Source organism: Grampus griseus (genome assembly GCF_964374135.1).
Source record: "Grampus griseus genome assembly, chromosome: 1".
In the NCBI taxonomy this organism is placed as follows: Eukaryota; Metazoa; Chordata; class Mammalia; order Artiodactyla; family Delphinidae; genus Grampus; species Grampus griseus.
This window is the reverse complement of record NC_139017.1, coordinates 58,642,376-58,664,950: the sequence shown is the minus strand read 5'-3', so window position 1 is coordinate 58,664,950 and position 22,575 is coordinate 58,642,376. Positions and strand designations below refer to the sequence as shown.

Sequence of the window (22,575 nt, the reverse complement as noted above, 5' to 3'; positions counted from 1 at the left end):
CTTTCCCCCATGCAGACTCCGGGGCAGGATTTGCAGGCTGGGGGAGTTCTCCTCGGGAACAGCAACTCAGAGGGAGGCAGTGAGAGAAGCGGATTGGGCAGAGGGAGAAAGTCATCTGCCTGGCAGTGACAACGGAGGCCTCGGCCCGTCCCAGGGGAACTCTGGAGCTGGGACGGCCCTTCAGAGGTGTCCCAAATTGAGGCAAGGGGATCGGGGCTTTGCCCCCTCCACACGAACCGGTCACTGGATGTGGGCTGCCCTGAAGAGGGAGGCCTACATTAGGCAAAGCAGCTTCCCAGAGAGGGTGTCCGGTGAGGTCCATCTGCAGCCACACTCGTGTGCCTAGGGCATGAGTGCCTGGGTCCTGAAAGAAGCAGCATATGGGTGGCGCCCCAGAGCATCCTCAGCAGCAGTGGCATAGTGGTGGAATGTGGGTGTCCTCATCGGCATCTGCCCCAGGTGCCAAACTCACGGGGAGTGAGAGCTCTCACCTGCGCCATGTCAAGGTGGTTTTGCACAGTCAGTGGGATCAGGGTGTCCAGGCAAGTGTTAGGGGTGGGTGGAGCATGTGTGAATCCTGCTCTATGGTACCCTGGTTTGGTCAATCATAGATTTCAAGGTTTAGGTCTAGGCAGCTCAGTGACAACCTAAACAGTGTCAGATGAGAGTGACCAGAGGCTGGTCAGCCAGTTGGTAGGCTGGGTAAAGCGCCCAGAGGTGTTCAGTCTAGAGCAGGAGAAGCGAAGGGAGGACATGGTGACAGCTGCAGCAAGAAAGTTAGACTGGTGCTGTTTTGCCCCAGAAAGGCAGACCCAAGACTAACAGGTACAGATGAGAAGGAAGCAGATTTTAATTCAAATAAGAAAAATGTTGAATGCTTAACACCATCTCAAAATCCTCTGAAATCTCTGAAATTTGGGAGCCGAGGCTCACAATGGCTCAGTGGACGCATGGCAGTGGCTTTGCAGTGAGGGATGTGGTCTCAAAGTCCTGTGAGTTTATGATCTTCTCAAGCCCAGCCTTTCCCTGGAGGCTGTAATCATCTCGACAACATTTCCCAAAGGGTCTGGCCTCTCGGTCTTCAGTGTGATGGTGACCTCACCACCTACCAGGCAATGATTTTCATTTCTGGATGGTTTTAATGGAGGTGAAGTCCTCCCATTTCCTTCTCCCCAGAGCAGTGTTGACCATCCCCCATCACTTAAATTGGAGGGAGAGGAAATCAAATGCCAAACACTGCAGAAGGGCACTTTCGAACACTCCTTTCTCCTTGCTGCCTGCACGGAGCAATCACTGAGCCTGGCCTTTGTTCCTGGCACCTGGACCGGCAGTGTGGAGGGAGAATAAAGGCCCCATCTTGGAGAATGCTAAAAGAGTCAAGAAATAGCAGAGCTTTCACGGTATCAATGAGTAAGGAGGACAGCCTCTGCTGTTGTCTTTCCCTATCTGGCCTCTGACTGGGCCCTTACAATCACCGGACTTCCTGAAGTCTCCACTTGCAGTGGGCTTGACAGTTTGGATTAGGTTCCAGCTGGAACATTCTACAGCAGCCCAGTCTGAGTGTGGCAGGCCCAGCAGCTGTCATTTGTAGGAGTGCATTTGAGGCTGGTGGGAGATGCAGGAGGGACAGCCATGGGGATCTGAAACCTTTTGCGAGTCCAGAGGCCTGAGGCTGCTTGACCACAATGCCCAAGGCCAAGGTCAGAGTGAATACTTTGAAGGCTTTGAGAGAGAGAGAAAGAGGCCCGTGTGTACAGCACAAGGGCACTGAGGTGCAAAAGGCAGAGAACGTGTCTTGAGCTGATGAGTGAGTTGCCTTCAGCAAACCTGGTCTGTGAGAGAAAACATCCTCAAACCCAAAATCAGAAAAAGTTTTGAGAGAGAACAGCAAAGAAAAAAAAAATCTGAATTTTAAGGATGTCTGTGAACATTTTTCATAGGAAAGATAAGGGCAGTGAGTACAGAATGAGTTAATGCTGCCAAAAGGATTAAGAGGAATAAAAATGGTGTTTACAAATATACCAGGGAAAAAGAACACTTGGGAAAAATAGGTCCATAAGTAAGTAAAGGGGATCCAAATCTACTGCGAGTCTAACTAGACTGAGGAGCTGAATTGCTTTATTTCCTATCTGTCTTTTACTTGAAAAGTAACAAGAAAATTTGAGGAGTTGTCATGATTTTCAGTGGGAGGCCGTAACTATGAGCCCAGCAAGGGAGCCCAGTGAGAAAGCCAGGGCCACTGCAGGGAGTTCTTCGGACGCTTCCCATGACCCTGGACGACCCAGAGCCTCAGCCTGGCATGCGTGCTGCTTCCTGACCTGCCACCTACCAGCCCAGTTAAAGCCTTATCCCAGGCTTTAACTTCCGTGGCCCTTGTGCATCTGCCCCATTGAACCACTTACATTATCCAAGCAAACCACATTCTTAGGTGCTCTCCCCTTCCTGCACTGGAACGCCCCCTCAGTCACCATCCAACTTCATCCACTGCAGCATCACCACTGCCCTTCACCTCCCCAGTGGCCTACCTGGAAAGTCAAACCTCTTCTCTTTTCCAGTCTCCCTTTCCAAGTCCCACCTCAATCATCAACTCTGTGGCTTTCCCCTTCTTCCCCTCAGCTTTGCCTTGTACTTTTCTGAACCTCCATTACTCACTTCTCTTACATTACATAAAAATGTGCATGTATATGCTTCTCCCTCTAGACTATGAACTCCTATGTCCTGGGCCAGGTCGTCTAACTCTGTGTGCCTGGGTGTCTACCTCTGTGTCAGGAAAAAAGCAGGACTATTGTTCTCTTACCCAGGCTGCACATTAGAATCTTGTTGAGTCTATTAAAACACACCCATGGCCATGCCCCATATCAAACCCATGAAATCAGACATCTCAGGGGGTTGAACCTGGCCTCTGAATAGTTTAAAAGCTCCCAGGTGATTCTGATGCCCAGTGAGGGTTCATACCACTAGTACAAGGTTTCAAAATGTGATTCCCAGACCAGCAGCGTCAGTATCACCTGTGAACTTGTTAGAAATGTGCATTCTCCAGCCAACCCCAGACAGCCCACCCTACTGAATCGGAAACTCTGAGGCATGGTTCAGCAGTTCGCATTTTGGCGAGCCCGCCGGGGGGTTCTGATGCACACTGAAGGTTGAGAACAACTGTTGTGCTAGGTGCAGGCTGATCAACAATCACTGAGTGGGATCGTTGAAGTATTCACCCTGAGGTTTGCGTGGCCTTCGTTACTTCCCAGAGTAGGTGCAGTTGATAAAGGTTTTGGAATCTTGTTTTCTGTCTTCCTTTTATTTCTTCCTCACAGAAATCAATTAATAACCAACCCTATGTAACTTACAGGACTTTTCTGTGCATTGGCCAGCCCCCTGGAGAAGGAAATTTGCAGAGACTCTGCCTCACACTTCTTTGGGGCACTATACGTCCTTTTATACAGTGGACTCTTGAACAACGTAGGTTTGAACTGCACAAGTCCATTTATACTCCAACATTTTTCGATAGTAGGTACCACGGTACTATACGATGCAGCTCACGGAGGAGCCACAGATACAGAGGGCCCGGAGCGGGGACAGTGTCAGCATCCCTAACACCCACGCTGTTCCAGGTTCAACTGAAACTGAATTCTGTGCACTCAGGCCACTTCCATCCTTCTGCCGACCTGACCTTCCAGTTACCTCCTAACTTCCTACTTCTCAAGACCCTTTTTATTTGGCACAGCAAAACAGAACAGATCTTCACCTTTTGGCCTCTCAGGACCTCATTCCTACCCAGCTTGAACAATTCAAAGTCAGTGTATCCCAAACTGAGCTCTTAATTTAAACTTTTTCCTCTTTTAGGTGCCCCAGCACAGTGAATGGAGCTGCCACCTCCTGGCTGCTGAAGCCAGAAATCTGGGTTTCATTCTCACTTCCTCTCTCTTCCTCATCCTCACACCCAATCACTCTGTGTGTCCTGTTAACTTCTATTTTCTTTTCTTTTCTTTTTTTTAAAATTATTTAATTATTTATTTATTTATGGCTATGTTGGGTCTTTGTTTCTCTGCGAGGGCTTTCTCTAGTTGCGGCAAGCGGGGGCCACTCTTCTTCGCGGTGCGCGGGCCTCTCACTATCGCGGTCTCTTTTGTTGCGGAGCACAGGCTCCAGACGCGCAGGGTCAGTAATTGTGGCTCACGGGCCCAGTTGCTCCGCAGCATGTGGGATCCTCCGAGACCAGGGCTCGAACCCATGTCCCCTGCATTGGCAGGCAGATTCTCAACCACTGCGCCACCAGGGAAGCCCAAATTTCTATTTTCTTAATCTCACTGAGAACTGTCCCCTCTCCTCTGACTGCTTCCTTCATTCTGGCGCTTCTCATTTCTCATGGGGATTACTCCCCGAGCCTGCTAACCACTCTTCCTGCCTCTCCTGCTTAAATTCCTTCAGCAGCGCTCTGTTACCTTTCAGGATAAAATTCCAAATTCTTCCCTATCAGGCTCTGCTCTGCCCTGACCTCTGGCCTCATCTCCAGTGCTTGTCTCCTGGCTGCTGGGCTCCAGGGGAAGAGATCCCCCTGCTGTGCTAATCTCTGTGACTGAAGGCAGGACTTTGTCTCCCTGTGGACTGCATTTCCCCACATTTTTGTCAAATCAGTTCATACTGATCCTTCAAAATTGGACCTTCTCTGCAAATCATTCTTTGGCCCCCAGGTATGGATACCTTTCCCCTGTGGATCCATAACACCCCAAATACCCCTCCATTGAGTACATTTTACTGAGAGAAGTGTGTGTGTTTCCCAGGGCCGCCATCTAAAATGCCCCAAACTGGGTGGCTCAAAGCCGCAGCAATGTATTGTCTCATAGTTCTGGAGGCCACAAGTCTGAAATCAAGGTGTTGGCAGGGTCACGCTCCCTCTGAAGATCCCTTGCTTGCCTCTTCCAGCTTCTAGTAGCCACAGATGTTCCTTGACGTGCAACTGCATCACTCCAATCTCTGCCTCTCTCTTTTACATGGTGTTCTCTCTGTGTGTCTGTGTCTTCACCGGGTCTCCTTCTTATAAAAACATCCATCTGAATGGAGTAGGGACCCACTTTACTCCAGTATGACCTCATGTTAACTAATTACATCTGCAAGGACCCGATTTCCAAATAAGGTCACATTTTGAAGAACTGAGGCTTAGGGCTTTCACATAACTTTTGTGGGGGACACAATTCCACCCATATCACCAAGTATGATAATAATCCATTGATTTATCTGGTTCTTTCATTAGGCCATGGGTCCTTTTGGAAAAGCGCTGTGTCTTACTTGACTTCATTTCCCCAGTGATGAGTGTGGTATTTGACACCTAGTAAACCCTTAGTAATTGTTGGCTGACTGCATGAACAAGGACACATGTATGTTAATTGTCCTTATAACAGACGTCTCAGTTTCTTCTAATTCTTCTCTACGTTAGGGGATTACCAGCAAGGCCACTCCTTGATGACATTATATTTGAAAAGCATCCAGGCATGAAGCTTTTGAGCTCTGAAGTTCGCCACAGCCTCCCAGCTTCTCCTCGCCCCACTGCAGCCTCCCCACTGTTTGCCTCACTCTTTGACTTCATGTTTCAAAATCCATCAAATCCATTGTCTCTTTCCTTGCTCCAGCCAGCCTGGATGCCATGCAAAGCCATTTATAAGAATACATTCTTAGCCACCCCCAAATCCTTGTCCTTTTTATTTTCTGCCACTTCTCCCTGGCCCCTTCCAACCTTTATAAGAGCTTTCCATTTGCTTCTCTGCTGCTCTGGGGCTTGCTAGAGCTAGGGAAGATCCCGTAGAAACCTGCTCATGGGTATTCTTTCTGTAATTCCAACCGGGGACTCACAGCAGCATCACAATCGTCCTTCCCATCTCTTGTCATGGGCCAGAAACCTTTTCACTCTCCTCAAGTACCCAGTTCTGTCCTGGCCCCTGGCCCTCAGCCCATAACCTCAGCCCTAACTTAAGCCGTGTGACACAGACTCCCTTTCCTTCCTTCCATCTTACTTTCAGTCTCTCCTCGTCTTTACCCTCTCTCACTCCTGTCTTTGAAATGGATGTGTTCTTCTCAGTGCCAAAGCTAAATTCCCCACCTTAATTCATCATTCCAGCTCTTCTTACTTTCTAGACAGCCTTGCTCCCCAGATGACTATTTCTTGCATATACTATTATACCCAGACACCTTCTATCCCTTATTCAAATGTCAAATGATCCCTTGACCCTATTATCTCTCCCTATGGTTTTTCTCATTTACTTTCACTACCTAAATTTCATAAGGAAAATATCAACATATTTTATCTTTGCTTTTATTGTCAGTTAATTTCTTCATGAAGACTTGATGCTAGTGTTATAATTATTATCTTGAAACTTTAAACTCAGCTTGGCTATCTCTCTTTCTATTCCTCTCTTCCATACACAGACACACACCTCCCGTCCCCCCCCCCACATGCTTGCTTATTTATAATTACCAAAATCATTCATTAAAGTTTTTTTCTTGAGGGTTTACTGTGTGTTGGGTTCTGCCAAGAGTTGCAGATACCATGAGGAAACCCTCATGGGGTAAACACTCTAATGAGGAAGATACTAGAACAAACAAGAAAACAAACACGTCACAAAGTACTTACATTTTGTGAAAAGTCCAGGGAAGGAAAAGAGAGGGTTAACCAAGAGTGACTAAAGTGAGGGGAGGAGATGGGTAACTTAAAATCCGAGGTCTCTGAAGCTGTGTTTCAGTTGAAACTAAGAGATGAGAAAGCACCAACTGGATCAGGATGAGGAGTAAGGCTTTGTAGGGCTAGCATATCCTCGTTGGTCCTGGGGAAGCAAAAAGCCCTGGCCCCCTGTAGGAGCTGTCAGGCTCATGACTCTGGCCCAGCAAGCAGGGAGAGAGGCTGTGCATGACGTTGGGGAGGTAGGCAGGGATCAGGTCACGCAGGGGAGCTTTGAGGGCAGGACAGGAATTTAAAGGATGAGAATGACAGGATCAGATTTGTATCTAAAGATCGCCTCACCCAGGGCTTAACCCGCCCCTTCTCAGACAGGCTCTCCTTGACCATAAACACCCAAGGACCACACTCCTTTCTTCGGAGCACTCACATCACTAATGATTGTATATTCATTAGTATGAACGCATGACGCAGATTCTCACCATCTTCGCTTTTGTTCACCTCTGTATCCCCAGAACACAGAACTTGACCGTCCCGGCTGCTGAGTACATATGTGCTGAATAAATGGATGAATGAGTGAATGAATGCGTGATCGTACTTCATCTATCTTCTGTGTCATTTTTAGCAATGTAACCTCTCTGAGCTTCAGTGATCTTATCTGTGAAATAGAGGTAAACGGGGATAGTAAATGATTGATCAGTCGTCCCGTTATTACTATCTCTCCTCCTCCCATGGCCTCTGTTTTCACTCCCATTCTCCCTGTGTACTTCCCTCTTTTTAAAATACCAGCCCTGCTTGTCTAGCTACCTACTCCACATCTCGCCAGATGCTCACAGTTAAAACTCAGCCTTTTGCATCCTACCTCCTCATCTCTGCCTTGGAGTTCAGATGTGTCCTCATCTCATTAACCCTTCCAGCCAGTGCAGCTCAGCGACTCTCCTTTGTCCTCTGCAGCACCAGGGAGGATGATGCTCACTGAGGTCGTGGCAAGGGCTTTGGCGTCTGAGAGTGCTAGGCTGGGGCTTGGACTCTGCCAAGTGTTAGTTAACTTTCCTAAGCCTCACTCTCCCCATCTATCAAATGGGAATACTGTAATGCCTACGCCTCAGGGTTTTTATGAGAACTAAGTAAAATAATACATGTAAAACACTTGACTCATTGACTACTAGTAAATGTACAATAAATAATGGTTCTTACTTGCTTTATCATAAAAACTGACAAACCAAATGCCACAAATTGTTTACTTATCATTCTTATGCCATTAGGCCATGGTCCCAGACAGGGACCTGCCTTTCATCCCTGTATCCCAGCACTCTCCATTGCATCTGGCTCATCAGAGGTGCAGAATAACTGCTTGCAGAATGACTCACTACGTTAATGAAGTCCTTGATGGCAGAGAATGTGTATTAATCATTTCTGTTTCCCTTGACAGTGTTTAGCAGTGCAATAATATTTTTCAAGTAAATAAATAAATGAATGAGGGATTGAGTTAATAGTGAACTTGCTAAATAACATGTTGAATGGAAACAACTTAGTAGATAGGAAAGGACTTTGGGGGAAGGGTAAAAGTACTCATACTAAATACAAGTCCTTGGTGGATATTGTGATTCTCTCCTGGTTCCCTGGTCTATTTACATTGTCAATTTCCCCTCACATAAAATCATAGAAATGGAGGAAGCTGTCTCTTCTCCTGCACATCCTCTGCCTCTCATCTGTCACTCTCCTCTTGTGTTAATGCTGTTCACTCTCCTACCTTCTCGCCGGAATTGAGGGGGTGCGTCTGTGGGGGAGGAGGGAGTCCCAGGTTTGCACCCTCCTTTTACGGGGAGGACACACTCAGCAGTGAATAGGTGTTGAGCTGTTTTTCTTGTGCAGGGATGGATTTGCACAGATCCATCACTAAGCTCGCGTCCTGTTCATTTGTGAGCAAAGATGGGTGTCCAGGGATACCTGGTACAGGCTTTGCCCATGGACAGGAGTAAGTGAGACTAACAAGCTTTCAGGAGGATTGAACTTGAGACCCTGGCTGCATTAGCCCTGGGTGAAAATCAACTGAGCCTTTAGATGCAGAGTCCAGAGAAAAATGGGGGATGGAAACTTACATTTAGAAAGTAACAACTGTGTGTCAGTCATTGTCCTGGAACTGTATTTATTCATTCATTTATTCTTCTGTCGTCCTGTAAGTAACAGGCAGTTGTTATTATCACCATTTCACAGGAAAAGAGGGAGAGACTTGGAAAGGTTAAATATCTGGTCAGTTTCACACAGCTGGCAAGGAACTCAAATCCAGACCTTGGACTCAAAGGGAGATGTGACTCCGGAGCCCACCCACAAAATCTGAGCCACAGTGAGGCTTTTCTGGGGTGATTTACATGAACTACTAAAGGCACAGAGGTGTCTGCAAGGGACCCTGCTGTCAGTGGCTGTTCTGCGGAACTGCTTTCAGTGTCCACAGCAGCTGCCACGGGGTTAAGAGAGGTGGCAGAGAGTAACTGTGAGTCCTACCAGCCATCTGCCCACCCCTCCCCCAGCCCCCAAAGGACATGTTGCAGTAGCTATGGCAGTGTGTGTGTGTTTGTGAATGAGTGTGTGTGCGTGTGTGTGGCATGTACATAGACACTCGTTTGTATATATGTATGTATGTGTGGGGGTACATCTGTACCTGTGGATGCATTTATAAACATGAAAATCTCAATTCTGTATAATACTGTTTTAATGAAAATGATCCACTAAAATCAAAATGACTGACAATAAAAAAAAACAAATGCACATCTTACATAATTGTAATGAAATCTGGGATATCTTAATTCATCAATAAAGGGGACAGAAGGGAACTCAGTATGCTTCATCCCTCATTATTATTCAGAAATTTTAAAACTGGGTTCCAGTGAATCCTTAGGCTAGATTGTAATTTCCATTTTTATGGCAATCATATTGTATAGAAGACCGAACTCATCCGTAAAGATTGCCTGAGGGTGTGAGTAGACATATGTTAGGTCGGCAATTCTCAGCATATTGTGAGCTTTAGAAGCAGCTGCCTAACTTAAAGAATACTGATGCTTGGCCGCACCCTAGATAGGTGGATGAGAGCAACTAAAGTTTGAGAACTATTGTGCCCATGTGTGGTGTGAATCTAATGTACCCCAGCCTTTGAGAACCATTCTGCTATAGCACTTATGAGAGATGCAGGGATAAAGTAGATTCAGTAGCTATGTCAGTGCAAGGACATTTAAAGAGGAAGACAGATAAGCAGGTGACTTTAATACAAGGTGTAGGGAGGCAAGGTGTAGGGCACAGTACGGGCTCTGTGATCCATGATCACACTCACCAGTGCCCTTGCTGGCTGAGTGACCTTAGACAACTGACTTAACCATGCTGAACCTCTGTTTACCTTTGCAACCTGAGGGTAATAACTGTACAGCTGTGTGGCTCTCCAGGTGGTAGTGAAAGGGTGTGCCAATGGGTGTGTGGCACTGAGCATGTGACTGCCTGGAACATGGTCAGTGGTCAGTGAGTGGCAGCTACTCTTTCCAGCTTTTTCTGACCCACCCAAGATTTCTTCCTTCTGCTTTATATAATCCTTGATCCCAGAATATACAGGGAAACTGCAAGTTCCTGGGCCAGCTTTCCCATCTGAGGACAGATGGACTGTGCCTTCTAGGATGCCCCTTGAGTCTACTGAAGCAGGCGCTTATCCTTTCTGCCCATAAGACAGGTGACAGGGATCAAGGTAGCAGTGGGTCCTGCCTAACTGGGGTCCATGCCTATGCTTCCTCACTGCTCTCATTCTCTGACATGCTTTGTGTTGACAAAAAGGTTAAGTGTGGATTCTGTATTTGTATGTACACGTGTATATGTAAGTGTATTAGCATTCTACAGAGAAACAAAACCAATAGGATGTAGAATATGAAGAAAGATGTATTTTAAGGAACTGGCTCATGCAATTATGGAAGCTGACAAGTCCCCAAATCTGCAGTCAGCAATCAGGAGACCCAGGAGACCCAGCTGTGTAGTTGGGTATGAGTCCAGAGGCCTGAGACCCAGGAGAATTGATGATGTAGCTCCAGTTTGAAGGCCGGCAGGCTCAAGACCCAAGAAAAGTCAGTGTTTACGTTTGAGTCCAAAGGCAGAAAAAGTGGATGTCTCAGGTGGAAGACCATCAGGTAGGAAGAATTCTCTCTTACTCAGGGGAGGGTGAGCCTTCTTATGCTATTCAGGTCTTCAACTGATTGAATGTGACCCACCCACATTAGGGAGGGCAATCTGCTTTACTCAGTCTACCAATTTAAATCTTAATCTCATTCAAACACCCTCACAGACATACCCAGAATAATGTTTGACCAAATATCTAGACTGACCCTGTGGCCCAGTCAAGTTGACACATAAAATTAACCATCATAATGTGTGTATTTGTCTTCATTGCCACTTTTTGGGGCCAAGGTTGTATCCCTGAATTCCAAACTTGTGGGGGGAAAGTTATAACATTTGTTTATTACTGTCATTTTCAAGATCATTTTATATACTTCTAAAATTTCTTTGAGCAAAACCCTTTTCAAGATTTAGAACCAGCATTCCAGATAATATGTGTGTAATAACAACCAAATTTATTCAGGACTTACTATATCCAAGGTTATTAGTTTTTGCAGATATTAGATCATTTAATCCTGTGTAGTTGATAAGGTGGGTACTATTATTATCCCATTTTATAGGTGAGAAAACTGAGCCACAGAGAGACAGGGACTGTGTTAGTTTTTCAGTGTTCTATCATTAAATGAGATAACATGTTAAGCACACACACAAGCACGCATACACAAAACATAGAGCAAAACTGCAAAAATAAAGTTGATTAAAAAAATGAAAAATCAAAGATTATGAAGTATCTAAAATTTATTTATACACACTTTGTTCAACAGTGTAAAGTTTGTGTGGAGTATGCTGTAGCTCATGATTCCCATTCTGCATATGGAGAAACAGAGGCTCTCGGGCAGTCTTACTTGCTTGAGGTCATAATAGCAGAAGGGGATTTGAACTTGTAACTTCCATCTAGTGCTCCTCTCCTTATATCCCATTGCCTGCAGTTGTCAAAGTGTGAGTTAGAATGGACGTATTCCAGACAGGAGCACAAACTGTTCCGGCCTAATTACTGGAAGGAGGGCCAAGTAGTGGGCACAGGAGCAGGTAGGAGGATGGATGTTGTGAGGACAGCATTTAATCTGACTGCCTCTGTTTTCTCAATTACGTAGGAAGCAGATCATTAGCTGAGGGCAAGGATGGGGGAGGAGGTGTTGGAGGTGTGAGGAGAAAGAAGAAGCTATGAGATAATGATCTTGAGAGTGGGAAAGACAACAGACGAGGAAAACGTAGTCTGACCGGTAGGCAGTATGCAGAGCCCACTTGAGGTCACTGGTGGCGGATTTAAAGGGAGACCAATCGGTGTGGTTGCCAGTGGCATTCATGTGTGCAAACACAGAAATGGAGCCACGGGGTCATCGAGTTTAACCAGTGTCAGAGTGTTTCAGACAAGTACAATGAAGCAATGAAGGGCAAGAGAGTTGAGGTTACATGAAAGGGTGATTACAATAATGGATCACAGAATTTAATTTGAGTGAAGAGGGAAGCGGGTGCGTGAGGTGGGTGAGGGTCGATGAAACGGTGGTTGGATGAATGGATTTTAAGGCTCAGGTGGATAGAAAATATTCTGTGGCTTTAGGAGGAATGAACTGGGAGGGTAGGAGGTGACGGTCAGATATTGGGATTCTTGAAACTGTGACCAAGGAAGGGTTGCAGATATTGGTAATCTAGTCTATGAGCATGAGTGAGGGTGGGGACAGGATCATCTGAGGAGAAAAGTCAAGGAAATGAGTGGTTTGAGAATTGAAAGGATCATCTTAGTGGCTACTGAAGTCACCAAAAATTATGAAGTGAGCCAGGCTCTGAACTGTGTAGGGTAGATGGGGGCGGGGTGGTGTTGGCATGACTGGAGCAAAAGGAGGAAATGGATAGGATGGTCTGATGGCAGGAATTAATGACCTTAACCAAGGACATGGGGTTCGTAAGTGGCAGAGCCAGGTTTTAAACCTACTGAGTCTGGCTCCATAGTCACATTCTGGCTGCTTTGCTAGTTACTGACAAATATGTTACTTTTCTGCATAAAAACTTCTAAATGAATTTGTTTACCTATTAATAGACAGTAAATAATGAATAAAATCACACCAATATTTAACTTTTCTTTACATGAGATTTACACGCTTAAAGATAACACACGTTTGTAAAATACAGCCTGTCATCACGATTTAGTTTTAAAATGTGAAGTTATAAATGCATTTCTATTTACCAAATGGGAATGTTAATTATAATGGACAATACTAATATTTGCTGAGTTTGTTCTGTGTGGCAGGCACTGTGTAAAGTATATACCTGCTTGCTTAACTCTAGGTACTATTTTAACCACATTTTATAGATGAAGACACTGAAAGAAATTGAGGGACTTACCAGGCAATGGACTGCCTCACCCAGGACTCAAATCCAGATCTGTCCAACCCTCAACCTCATTTGCAGTGTGGTCTGGTTCTTTCCTGAGTACCTGCTATGTGATGGTTCTATGCTGGACAGCGAGGATATGGCAAAGATGATGACAGAGTCCTTTATATATGATGAAGGGAATATATTAACTAAATATACAGCATATTAGTTATAGATTCTATAAAGGAAAGTGCAGGGTGCGTTATATAACAAGGGAACGTAACCTAGTCTGGAGGGGAAGGTCTATTTTGGGAAGTAATTTTTAGTCCAGAATTAACGAACAGTATAAATTAAATAAGTAAATGAGAGGGAAAAAATCCAGGTAAAGAAACAACATCTGCCAAGGCCTTCGGGCCCTAAAGTGTCCTATGGAAACTGTGGACATCATTATTCTTATCATTTAACTTCTGAGAAAGCCACAGGTTTACCAGACAATCTAGGAATCAGCCATTCCAGGACTTATTCCTCCCAGAACTCGTGCTGATTGTGAAGACAGTAGCACATAATAATCTCCTCATTTTATCATTAGGGTAAATTGAGGTGTGGAGTGTTTCAGCCAACTGTATAGCTGGAAAAGTCATTTTTACCAGTTTTCCTTTTATCTTTTCTCCTGTATATCTCTCAAACTACCTTTTTTCAGAAGCTTTTTAAAAATGAGACTCTATTCTCTCTTTGTGTCACCGCCCTCTCCTTGCAAATGCATTTACCTAGTTAAGAAAAGAACATTTGCTCAAAAGCTCTCACATTGCACATGGATATGGCATCCTGTACCCAGACCCCAAAGTATTGTGACTAGCTGGGGGCGAACTTGGGAACCATGCTTCCACCAGAAACTTAGCCTAATGTGGCCAGAAGCAAGCTTAAAAGGATGTGCTTTCATTTAACTATGGACAAATTATTTTCATTTGTAAAATGATCTCTTTAGCGATGGGTGGAAGAATATATGAGTTCAGGAGAAGCTCCTAGTTTTCGAAAGCCCATCATGAAATGCCTTTTTCATCATTGCCTCCAGCTGAAACATTCTCTCCCTACACTGAACTGTGTCTGCACATACATACATAGGTACATGTATTCTCTCTCACACTCTCTATCCCCCCACCTATTTTATATCTATCTGTCTATCTGTCTATCATCTATCTATCTATCTGTCATCTGTCTATCATCTGTATCTCTTCCTTCTCAACTCACTCCCAGGTGATAAGTCTTATGTCCCCCACAAGGAAGCCCATCACCAGACAATGCTGACCAGAAACTTCCGAGTTCCCTTTCCAAGTGCCACTGTTAGGTGGAAAGCTGGGACTAGCATTTAATCAAAAAGCAGATTTTAAAATACTCTCGTCCAGAGCAGAAGTGGTGCCTTTCTGCCCTGGGAGCGCCGGTGTGAAGGGATCATTCCATCAGGCTGGCTGTGCAGGAGTCCACTCACTCAGTTGGGTCTAGGTTACACAGTGGAAGGAATGCCCAAGCAACCAGTCAAATCAATTCAAGTCAAGGCCACAACCAACTTCTGGCCTAACCCAACAACTAAAGGAAACAACACTGTGACCGCTGATGTGTCTTGAGAAAGAGGAGCGAGAATTGAGGAGAGAAACTGAAAGCTTAGAAATTGCCGGTGCTTAAGGAAGACTCTGCATAAACTGAGGGTATTGTGTGAGACGGGCAGAAAAGAAAAGGCAAATAAGAGATTACTAATAGCTCTGAACATACACAACTTGCAGGTGTGTCCTGCCGGCTGCTGTGTTTCCGTTACACGGGGGCTCCTCTGTGGCACAGATTATGTCCCTGCTCGAGGCAATGGATCCCAGATGGTTCCGGTGCTGGCCCGTGAGGCCCCTGAATCTAGGCCATCTGCTGCCCACACAGGAGGAAGATCTTCAGGGTGTTGATTTGTCAGACTGAAGATATTAACAAACAAACAAGCTCTATTCTGACTTCCGGTGCTGCTAATTTTCCTAAACCAACATGTGACTGGGTTGCCCAAGCAGGACAGAGAATATTCAAGACCACGTTACCTAAGTTGGAGTCAAAAGACTGACGTTTCCTTCCAACTGCGGTGTGCAGTCTCCTGCCCAGCATGTGGCCTGACACTATCCTCCTTGGGCTCCTCGATGGGTGGTCTTTCCACAAAACTAACATTGGCACAGTCTGCTCGGTAATGCCACCCCCTGCTGATGGAGGCCACGCTCTTGCCACCACAAGCAGATGGAAGCTGAGGTGGAAATGATTGTTTCGTTTGACATTCACCCTCCTCCCCACTCTAGTCCTGAAAACCAAGTGGGAGTTCCAGCTACTTAGATGCCTCTACTTCCCCGGTCCCAGAGACTGGTCCAGGTTCCTCATCTGATCTAAGATAGATCAAGCAGTTCTTCCACAGATTAGTTTTTCCTAATGAGGAGGGGTAGTGCCTCTCTGTGGTCTGAGCCTGTAAAGACATCGGCTGGAGCCTGTGGGAGGCCAAGTCTCCACCATGTGCATAAGACATTTTCAAAAAATGGTCCTGTAGAGTGAGACATAGAGCCAAGAGAGGAGAGGGACAATTATAAGGGCATCTAGACCCTGTTGCCAGGCATCCCCAAGGCAGCTTCCATCTGAGCCTGGATATAGGTCTATATCCTCAATAATGGGCCTCTTTTTGGTGAGGCCAGTTCAATTTTTTTAGTTGGACTCACACCCAGAAAGCCCTAATGCAGAGGCGTCTTCCTCTTTCAGTTGGTCTCAGCTCCAAGTATTTTCAGCACTTTCAGGTCCAGCTCTTCATCACTTTGCCCCTGCCTTTTCCTAGGTGGCCCCCTGTGGCCTCTCCACTCACCTGCATCAAGCTCCCCTCTGCTACGCTGCCACGCGCCGCCAACACCCGGCCCTCCCGGTGCCCAGGGTGAGTGATCTGCCGCTGCCACGACCACTTAGCTTATCTCCAACAAGACCATTCCTTCTCCCTTTTACTCATCCTCTGCTATTTGTCTGGCATATGTATGTTTCTTCAGAAAGACCGTAGATTCCTTCGACAGCAAGAATCTCTTTATCCCGGCTCCTGTTGCCTAGTATCACAGTTCACACACAATAGGCCCTCCATAAATATTTGCTAAATAAATCAAATAAGAATCCCCATCTCCCTGACACATCATCCCTGACTGGTGGGAAGGAAATAAGTCAATTCTTTTTTCCTCCTTTGCTGAAGCAGTTCGAAGACTCTCCACCTTCCCTCGCCATTTCACAATGTGCTCTTCCCCTCTCTCTGCATTTCATGTCAGTCCTGCAGCGTCCCTGTCCTGTGAAGTGGGCCCCGGTGGGAGGTGCGAGTCTTCCCGCACTCATTGTTATCTCCTCTCCAGCTGCCACAGATACATTTACGATGGGAGTTAAAGCCTGGTGTTGCATTGTGTTTGCACCTTAGGGGAAGACACCTCTTCCTCATTAGAAATTTGGGAATCTCCTTTTTATAGTATTTATATTGGATTCAGGCAAGTAGTACATTTAACTTATTTAACAAATGCTTACATGGCACTTACTGAATGTCAGGCACTGTTCTGAACACTTTAACCATAGTAACTAGTTCCTTCTTATAACAACCTTGCCAGGTAGATAAAATTATTACCCTCAGCCTCATTTCACAGATGAGGAAATGGGGACACAGAATGATTAAGGGACTTGCCCAAGGTCCCACAGCAATTGCTAGCTAAGCTGGAATTCGAATAGTCAGGCTGGCTCCAGAACCCACGTCCTACCCACTGGGTCCTGCTGCCTGTCAGTGATCAGGGCAGAGTCCAGACCACACATCTGAGCTGCCTTTCTTAACACTCAGGCCTCTCGAGGGCAGGGAGTCTCTTTGACGTGACTACCTAGCAACACGTCAACGTGTGCTTGCTTAATCAATGTTTCTGGGCTTATCGATTCACTACCTATGGCCTGAATACAGGTTTATTTATGTTATTCTATGCAGTTAATTGTTCACATTGTAATCAACGCTTGTCCTAAAATTTGGTTCCTCAAGATATATTTTCAAACAACCGAGGAACCACACCAAGAATTACCTCTAATTACACATTGCACCCATTTTGAGTACTAGAGATGACTTGAAGGCAAAACGTGTGTTATTTAAAATTATTAAACTGATAGTAAATAAAATGTCATTTTGCCCAAAAGAGAGATTAAGTTGCAGCTCCCTTTTCTTTTTTTATTGCCCTCTCTAGGTGTCTAGGATCAGACAAGATATTTTTTTCTCCTGATTTTTAGTCTTTTTCTTGAATTAGTACATATTTTTTAGCTGCTCACAAGCCACCACTCACTGTTCAGCAAAAAAAAATCAGATTCAAACCCCAGAACAGAACAAACATGAAAAACACACGGGCTATTTATTTGATGTAGGGGTGATTCATAGTACAGTGTTTGGGTACTGTTTGGAGCCAATGCTAGTTGCCTCAGGGTATTTCTAAATTGAATTCCAGGAATAAAGTGTTTATAAATAGTGAGCATAGAAAAGAAATGTATTCATCCCAGCCACTCCCTTAAGGAGTCCCAATGGCCTCCCCTTGGAACTACCAACTCGTTCAAGTAGTTAATTGGTTAGCTGGTTGGGTTAAGTTGGTGGTTCTCAACCCTATCAGACCCAACACCCTATTTTATGACAAATAAACTTAACCTTTTTTATAATCCTTAAATGAAATTCATATATAATAAAATCTAAATACACACAAGTAAATATATATATATATCTTAATAGTAATTAAAAAAATGCTAAGATATAGTTTATAATGATATAACTATCTTAATGTATAAATTTTCTGCAATATTACAATGGAAGAGATAATAAAGTTGACAGACATTTGCGTCTAATGTAGATTCACCAAAATATAATATGTAAAGTAATATGCAATACACGATATATGTAAGAGCAATTAGACTGAAACAGACATGCTGTATTGGTGATTCAAAGACCATGAGCAGCATTGTAGACAATGATGTGATTTTCCAAACTTATGAACAAATCTTGGTAAAATTCCTAAATAATAGTGTATAATCTTCTCTTAATTTACATGGTAGTTATGCACCTAGACAATTCATCTTGTATTAAAACAGTACAAGCTGCTTTGTTGCTTGTGTGTAAATGGAGTTAGCATCTAGGCTCAGATAATTATAAGCAGGTTTTTTCTACATAAATGTGCAGCAAGACATTCAGAAGTTTGCGGGACACGGGGGAATTTTTTTGTTGTGCAGGGCTATTCTGAGCACTGCTGTATTCTTGCCTTCCAGACCTGCCTTCTAAGTGCCAGTAATGTCCTGCAATCATTGTGTCATTCAAGGGCAGCTGCCCTAAATTTCCCCAAATACTCTCTATTGGTGACACCACCCTCATTGACAACCACTGGGTCAATTCCTAGTATTAGATTTAGTCCCAAATAATTATGTCAATTTATTCTCCTGACTTTTTGTAGTCCTTGAAAACCAAAGGCATGTCTACAGTAAAATCCTCAGTAATTAGGTTATTGGGTTGGTGTGATTGGGTTATACTGGAGACTGTATGTTCCATGAGAGCAAGGGCCCAGTTCACCCCATGTGCACAATATCTAGTACCTGCACAAGGCCGGGCTTTATATGTCTTGCTTGAAGGAGTAAATAATTTTGAGGTTGGCCATCTGGGTTAGTGAAGAGATATATACTATTGAAAAGGAATAGATTTGTTACTTTCAAGTACATGTGACGTCCAGATGCTCACTAGAGAGACCCGTATTTAAGTCTTATTCAAAAATACCATTTCAGTTGTTTCTGATTGAATGAGTGACATTATAATGATTGAAACCATCTGGAAGCTGTCAAAGACCCAGAACCTTCATGTCATTTTGAGGGAAAGGGGGCATGTTGAGGACCCCACATGAACTGTGACGTTCGCCTAAAAGGTTTGCTTCATCTTCACAGTGGTCTGTGAAGCAGCTATTAGCAAATCTATTTTTACAAGTGATGAAATTAGACTCAACAATGCAAATAATCTGCCCAAAGGTAGACAGTTGGCTCAACAGCAGAACAGAGTTGGAACTCAGAACTGTCTGATTCCAGAGGCTTCATCTTTCCAAGAAATCATACTGCTTCTCTTTCTTCAGTGAAGCAAAGCTAAGTGTCTGTTAAATCTATTGGGTTGGCCAAAAAGTTCGTTTGGGTTTCTCCATAACATCTTACGGACATTATTATAATTTTACTCTGTACAGAGTTCCAGCTGTCATGTCTATTAAATTCCACTTTTCCTAGTGGGTCAGTGATTTTTGCATTGATCCTGTTCTTGTTTGGGTTCCAGCATTCCAGGTCTTGTAAGCTCACTTTAGTGAGATTCTTGAGGGACTGTGTCCTCTTTGTCTTTGGGTCTCCAGAACCTGGGATGGTAACTGGCACTGAGTAGACATTCAGGGAGTGTTTGTTGGTTGACTTTAATTGCATGCCATTTCTCCTTTCAGGCCTTGGCCTTATACAATATTTCAGCGAGGCTTTGACCTGGTTTTGGGAGAACAACCTTCTGATAAAATATTCAGGTAAGTTGTTGTCTAGGGACTTGCTTATATATCTCTGCAAGCCCCATGTCCCACTTCCCACTGACCTTTCTTTCCTAGTGGTAATTTATAAAATGTGGAACACTTTTAGTCATTCTGCCCTCCTAGCAACAGCAGCGTTTGCCCTCCTTCATCCAGTGACATCATGGAGGATGTTGAGGCTGGACAGATTCTGTTGGGGTCCTGGCTTCCTTCCTTGCCTGCTCTGTGACCCCCAGTCATTTACTTAACCTCTTGGAGCCCCCAGTTTCCACATTTGTTAAACAGAGCTTCATTACATGCCTTGCTGTATTGTTGTGAGGAGTATATGAGATAATGCAGGGAAAGCCCCTGGCACAGAACAAGCAACTAATGTTAGTTTTTGCCTCTTCATTTTGCATCTAATTTGCACCTTTCTCATAAAGACTTAAGTTGTTCAAAATTAATCCCTCCCATCCCTGCCTCCCTCCTTTCTCAGCTATACCTCATTATCATTTTCTTTAATCTACCACCCTTCTAAACCAATTGGATGTTTCTAGTCCCTCCCAAATTTCTACCTACACACCTGGGAATGGTACATATTAGAAAAGTCAGCAAGCAGAGGAAGAATTTGGGTGCCAGCCATGAACTAGGAGATTTTCATAAAGTTTAATTCACGCCAGACCTTAGCTGGAACACAAGTTTATTTCCAAGCTAAGATCTTATCATCCGTTTCTTCAGTCTGTCAATCTATTTTTCACTTAAGGTGCATCAACTGAGTACCCTCTAAGTGCCAGAGATTGTGCTTGTGCAGGAGGTATGGACACGAATACCTCTCCCTTCACGAGCAAGCCCTCTGGGAGAGGAAGTAAATAGTCCTTCCCGAGTGTTTGATGTCAAAGGAGGCATTAAGCGACTGCGTAGCCATACTGGAGGAATGGTGAGCGAATGGAAAACTTGCTTCCTTTTGTTCACTGCACTCGTACACTGTGAGGAGTCTCGCCTGTTCACTGCCGTCTTTCCACACCCCTTCCCCAGACCCTCTCTGTCAGCCAGTCCTGGCCTTGGTGTTCATTTTGCTCCTGCATTTGCCTCCTGGAGCTGGCTTCTCTGCCTCAGCTTCTCCTTCTCCTCCCTGCTGCCTTGGATGCACTGGGCTCTGCCACTGCCGTGCTCTCCTAAGGCACGCTCCTAGCTAGAGCGCCGATTCACAGAGCCACTTCCTCACAGAGCCCTCCCTTGCCCTCTTCTCTCCCGATGTCTCTCCAGGGATGGGCTGGGTCATGTTAATGACATTGGCCACAGGCTGCTTTTGAGGATTTGTGCTGCAAGAGGTGTAGCTGTATTCCTTAGACTATGACTCGGGCATTTAAACTTTCCAACAATGATGTATTATTTGGCAAACTTTTTTCTCCCTTTTTCCTGCTGCTGGTCTGTTGGAACTTATGAAGGGTGATAAAGATAAGGCAGATGGAGAGCCTGGTGGAGTTCTATTAACATGGATAAGTTCCCTCTCCCCTAAAGGTCCGAAACTAACACTTTGAAAAACCAAGCCCTTAATGAAATTGCTTTTAGAGTAGAACCAGCTCAAAAAATGTGTTTCCATCCCCACAAGCATCATTTGTTCTTTTCAAGTTTGTTAAGTAGCAACTAGATGTGATACCCAGTCACTACAGAGGGGATCACATGTGTGGTTTGACCCATGCAGTCACCTATCTCAGAAGCCAGTGGGTTAATCAATAAGTGTTTAAACATTTTGATCCCTAACATAACAGTAACTAGTCTCTCAGATGAAAACACCAGATCATGACCTCCTTATTTCAGGTACTAAGAATTTTAATGAGAACCTCCTGTGATCTGAGTCAACCAACTGCCAATGGCCAGTCTGGAAAATTCTATGACCTGGTCAGTGACTGCAATTTCTTAAAGGAGCTAAATGACTATTTACTTGCTACTCTGTTCACTTATGATTTAGAGTCTTGATAAATTCCAAGCCACTGCATATTTCCCTGGCCTGTGGAATAAAATTTAAATTCTGACATTCAAATCTTTCCACAATTGAATGTCAATGTACAACTCCCTCTTAATGAGCTGCTCTTCTCCTATAGAACCTTCCATTCATAGTCAAATCTACCTTCTAACTGATCCACTGCCCCTGACAACTTGCATATTTCCCACTCTGCACATCTGCTCAGACTCCCTCCTCTATGCATATTCTTCTACTATAAACACTACCCATTGCCATGGTCTAGACCCAGTTTCAGCTAAACTCAACATCTCTTGAGCACCTACTGTTGCAAGGTACTGTTCAAGATGATGTAGATATGACCAAACAAATGTGACCAAGATAGTCCCTGACGTCAAGGAATTTACAGTCTCATCTAAGAATTGTTCTCCAACCATGGCCCTCCATGAGAATCTCCAGTGAGTGGATAAGACTCTGGGCTTCCAAGGCAGGGGCCACGAGTTCAATCCCTGGTCGGGGAGCTAGGATCCCACATGCCATCTGGTGTGGCAAAAAAAAATAAATAAATAAATAAAAAATTACCAATGATCTTACCCAGAATAAACCAATTAATTCAAAAGTTCTGGGAGGTGGGACCAGGGCATGAGTGTTTTTTAAAACACCACAGTAATTCTAATCTGTACCCAGGATTGGGAAACACTGGCCTGAAGCTTCTCCAATCCATTGCATCAATCCACAATGACTTCCTCCTTCCAAATTTGTATATATACTAGCTTTAATATTTATTTGTCAATTATTTATTTCATGTTGATTTTTAATTTGCCTATTTTCTTCTCCAATGAAATGGTTGTCTTCCTGAAGGGCGGGGAAATACCCTATATGGTTTTTTTTTTTTTTTGCGGTACGTGGGCCTCTCACTGTTGTGGCCT

The 22,575-nt window shown here is 44.5% G+C and overlaps 1 protein-coding gene across 2 annotated transcripts in view; it reads left to right on the top strand.

The window, feature by feature from the left end:
• Positions 1-22,575, top strand: part of ASTN1 (astrotactin 1) — a gene marked incomplete at its 5' end in the record, with an annotated part of 320,320 nt that overhangs the window by 195,055 nt on the left and 102,690 nt on the right. For both annotated transcript variants that reach the window (XM_082675767.1, XM_082675766.1), the window contains one exon: positions 19,630-19,704. In XM_082675767.1, coding sequence (XP_082531893.1) covers positions 19,630-19,704 — 75 coding nt within the window. The remainder of the gene's footprint in view (positions 1-19,629; positions 19,705-22,575) is intronic.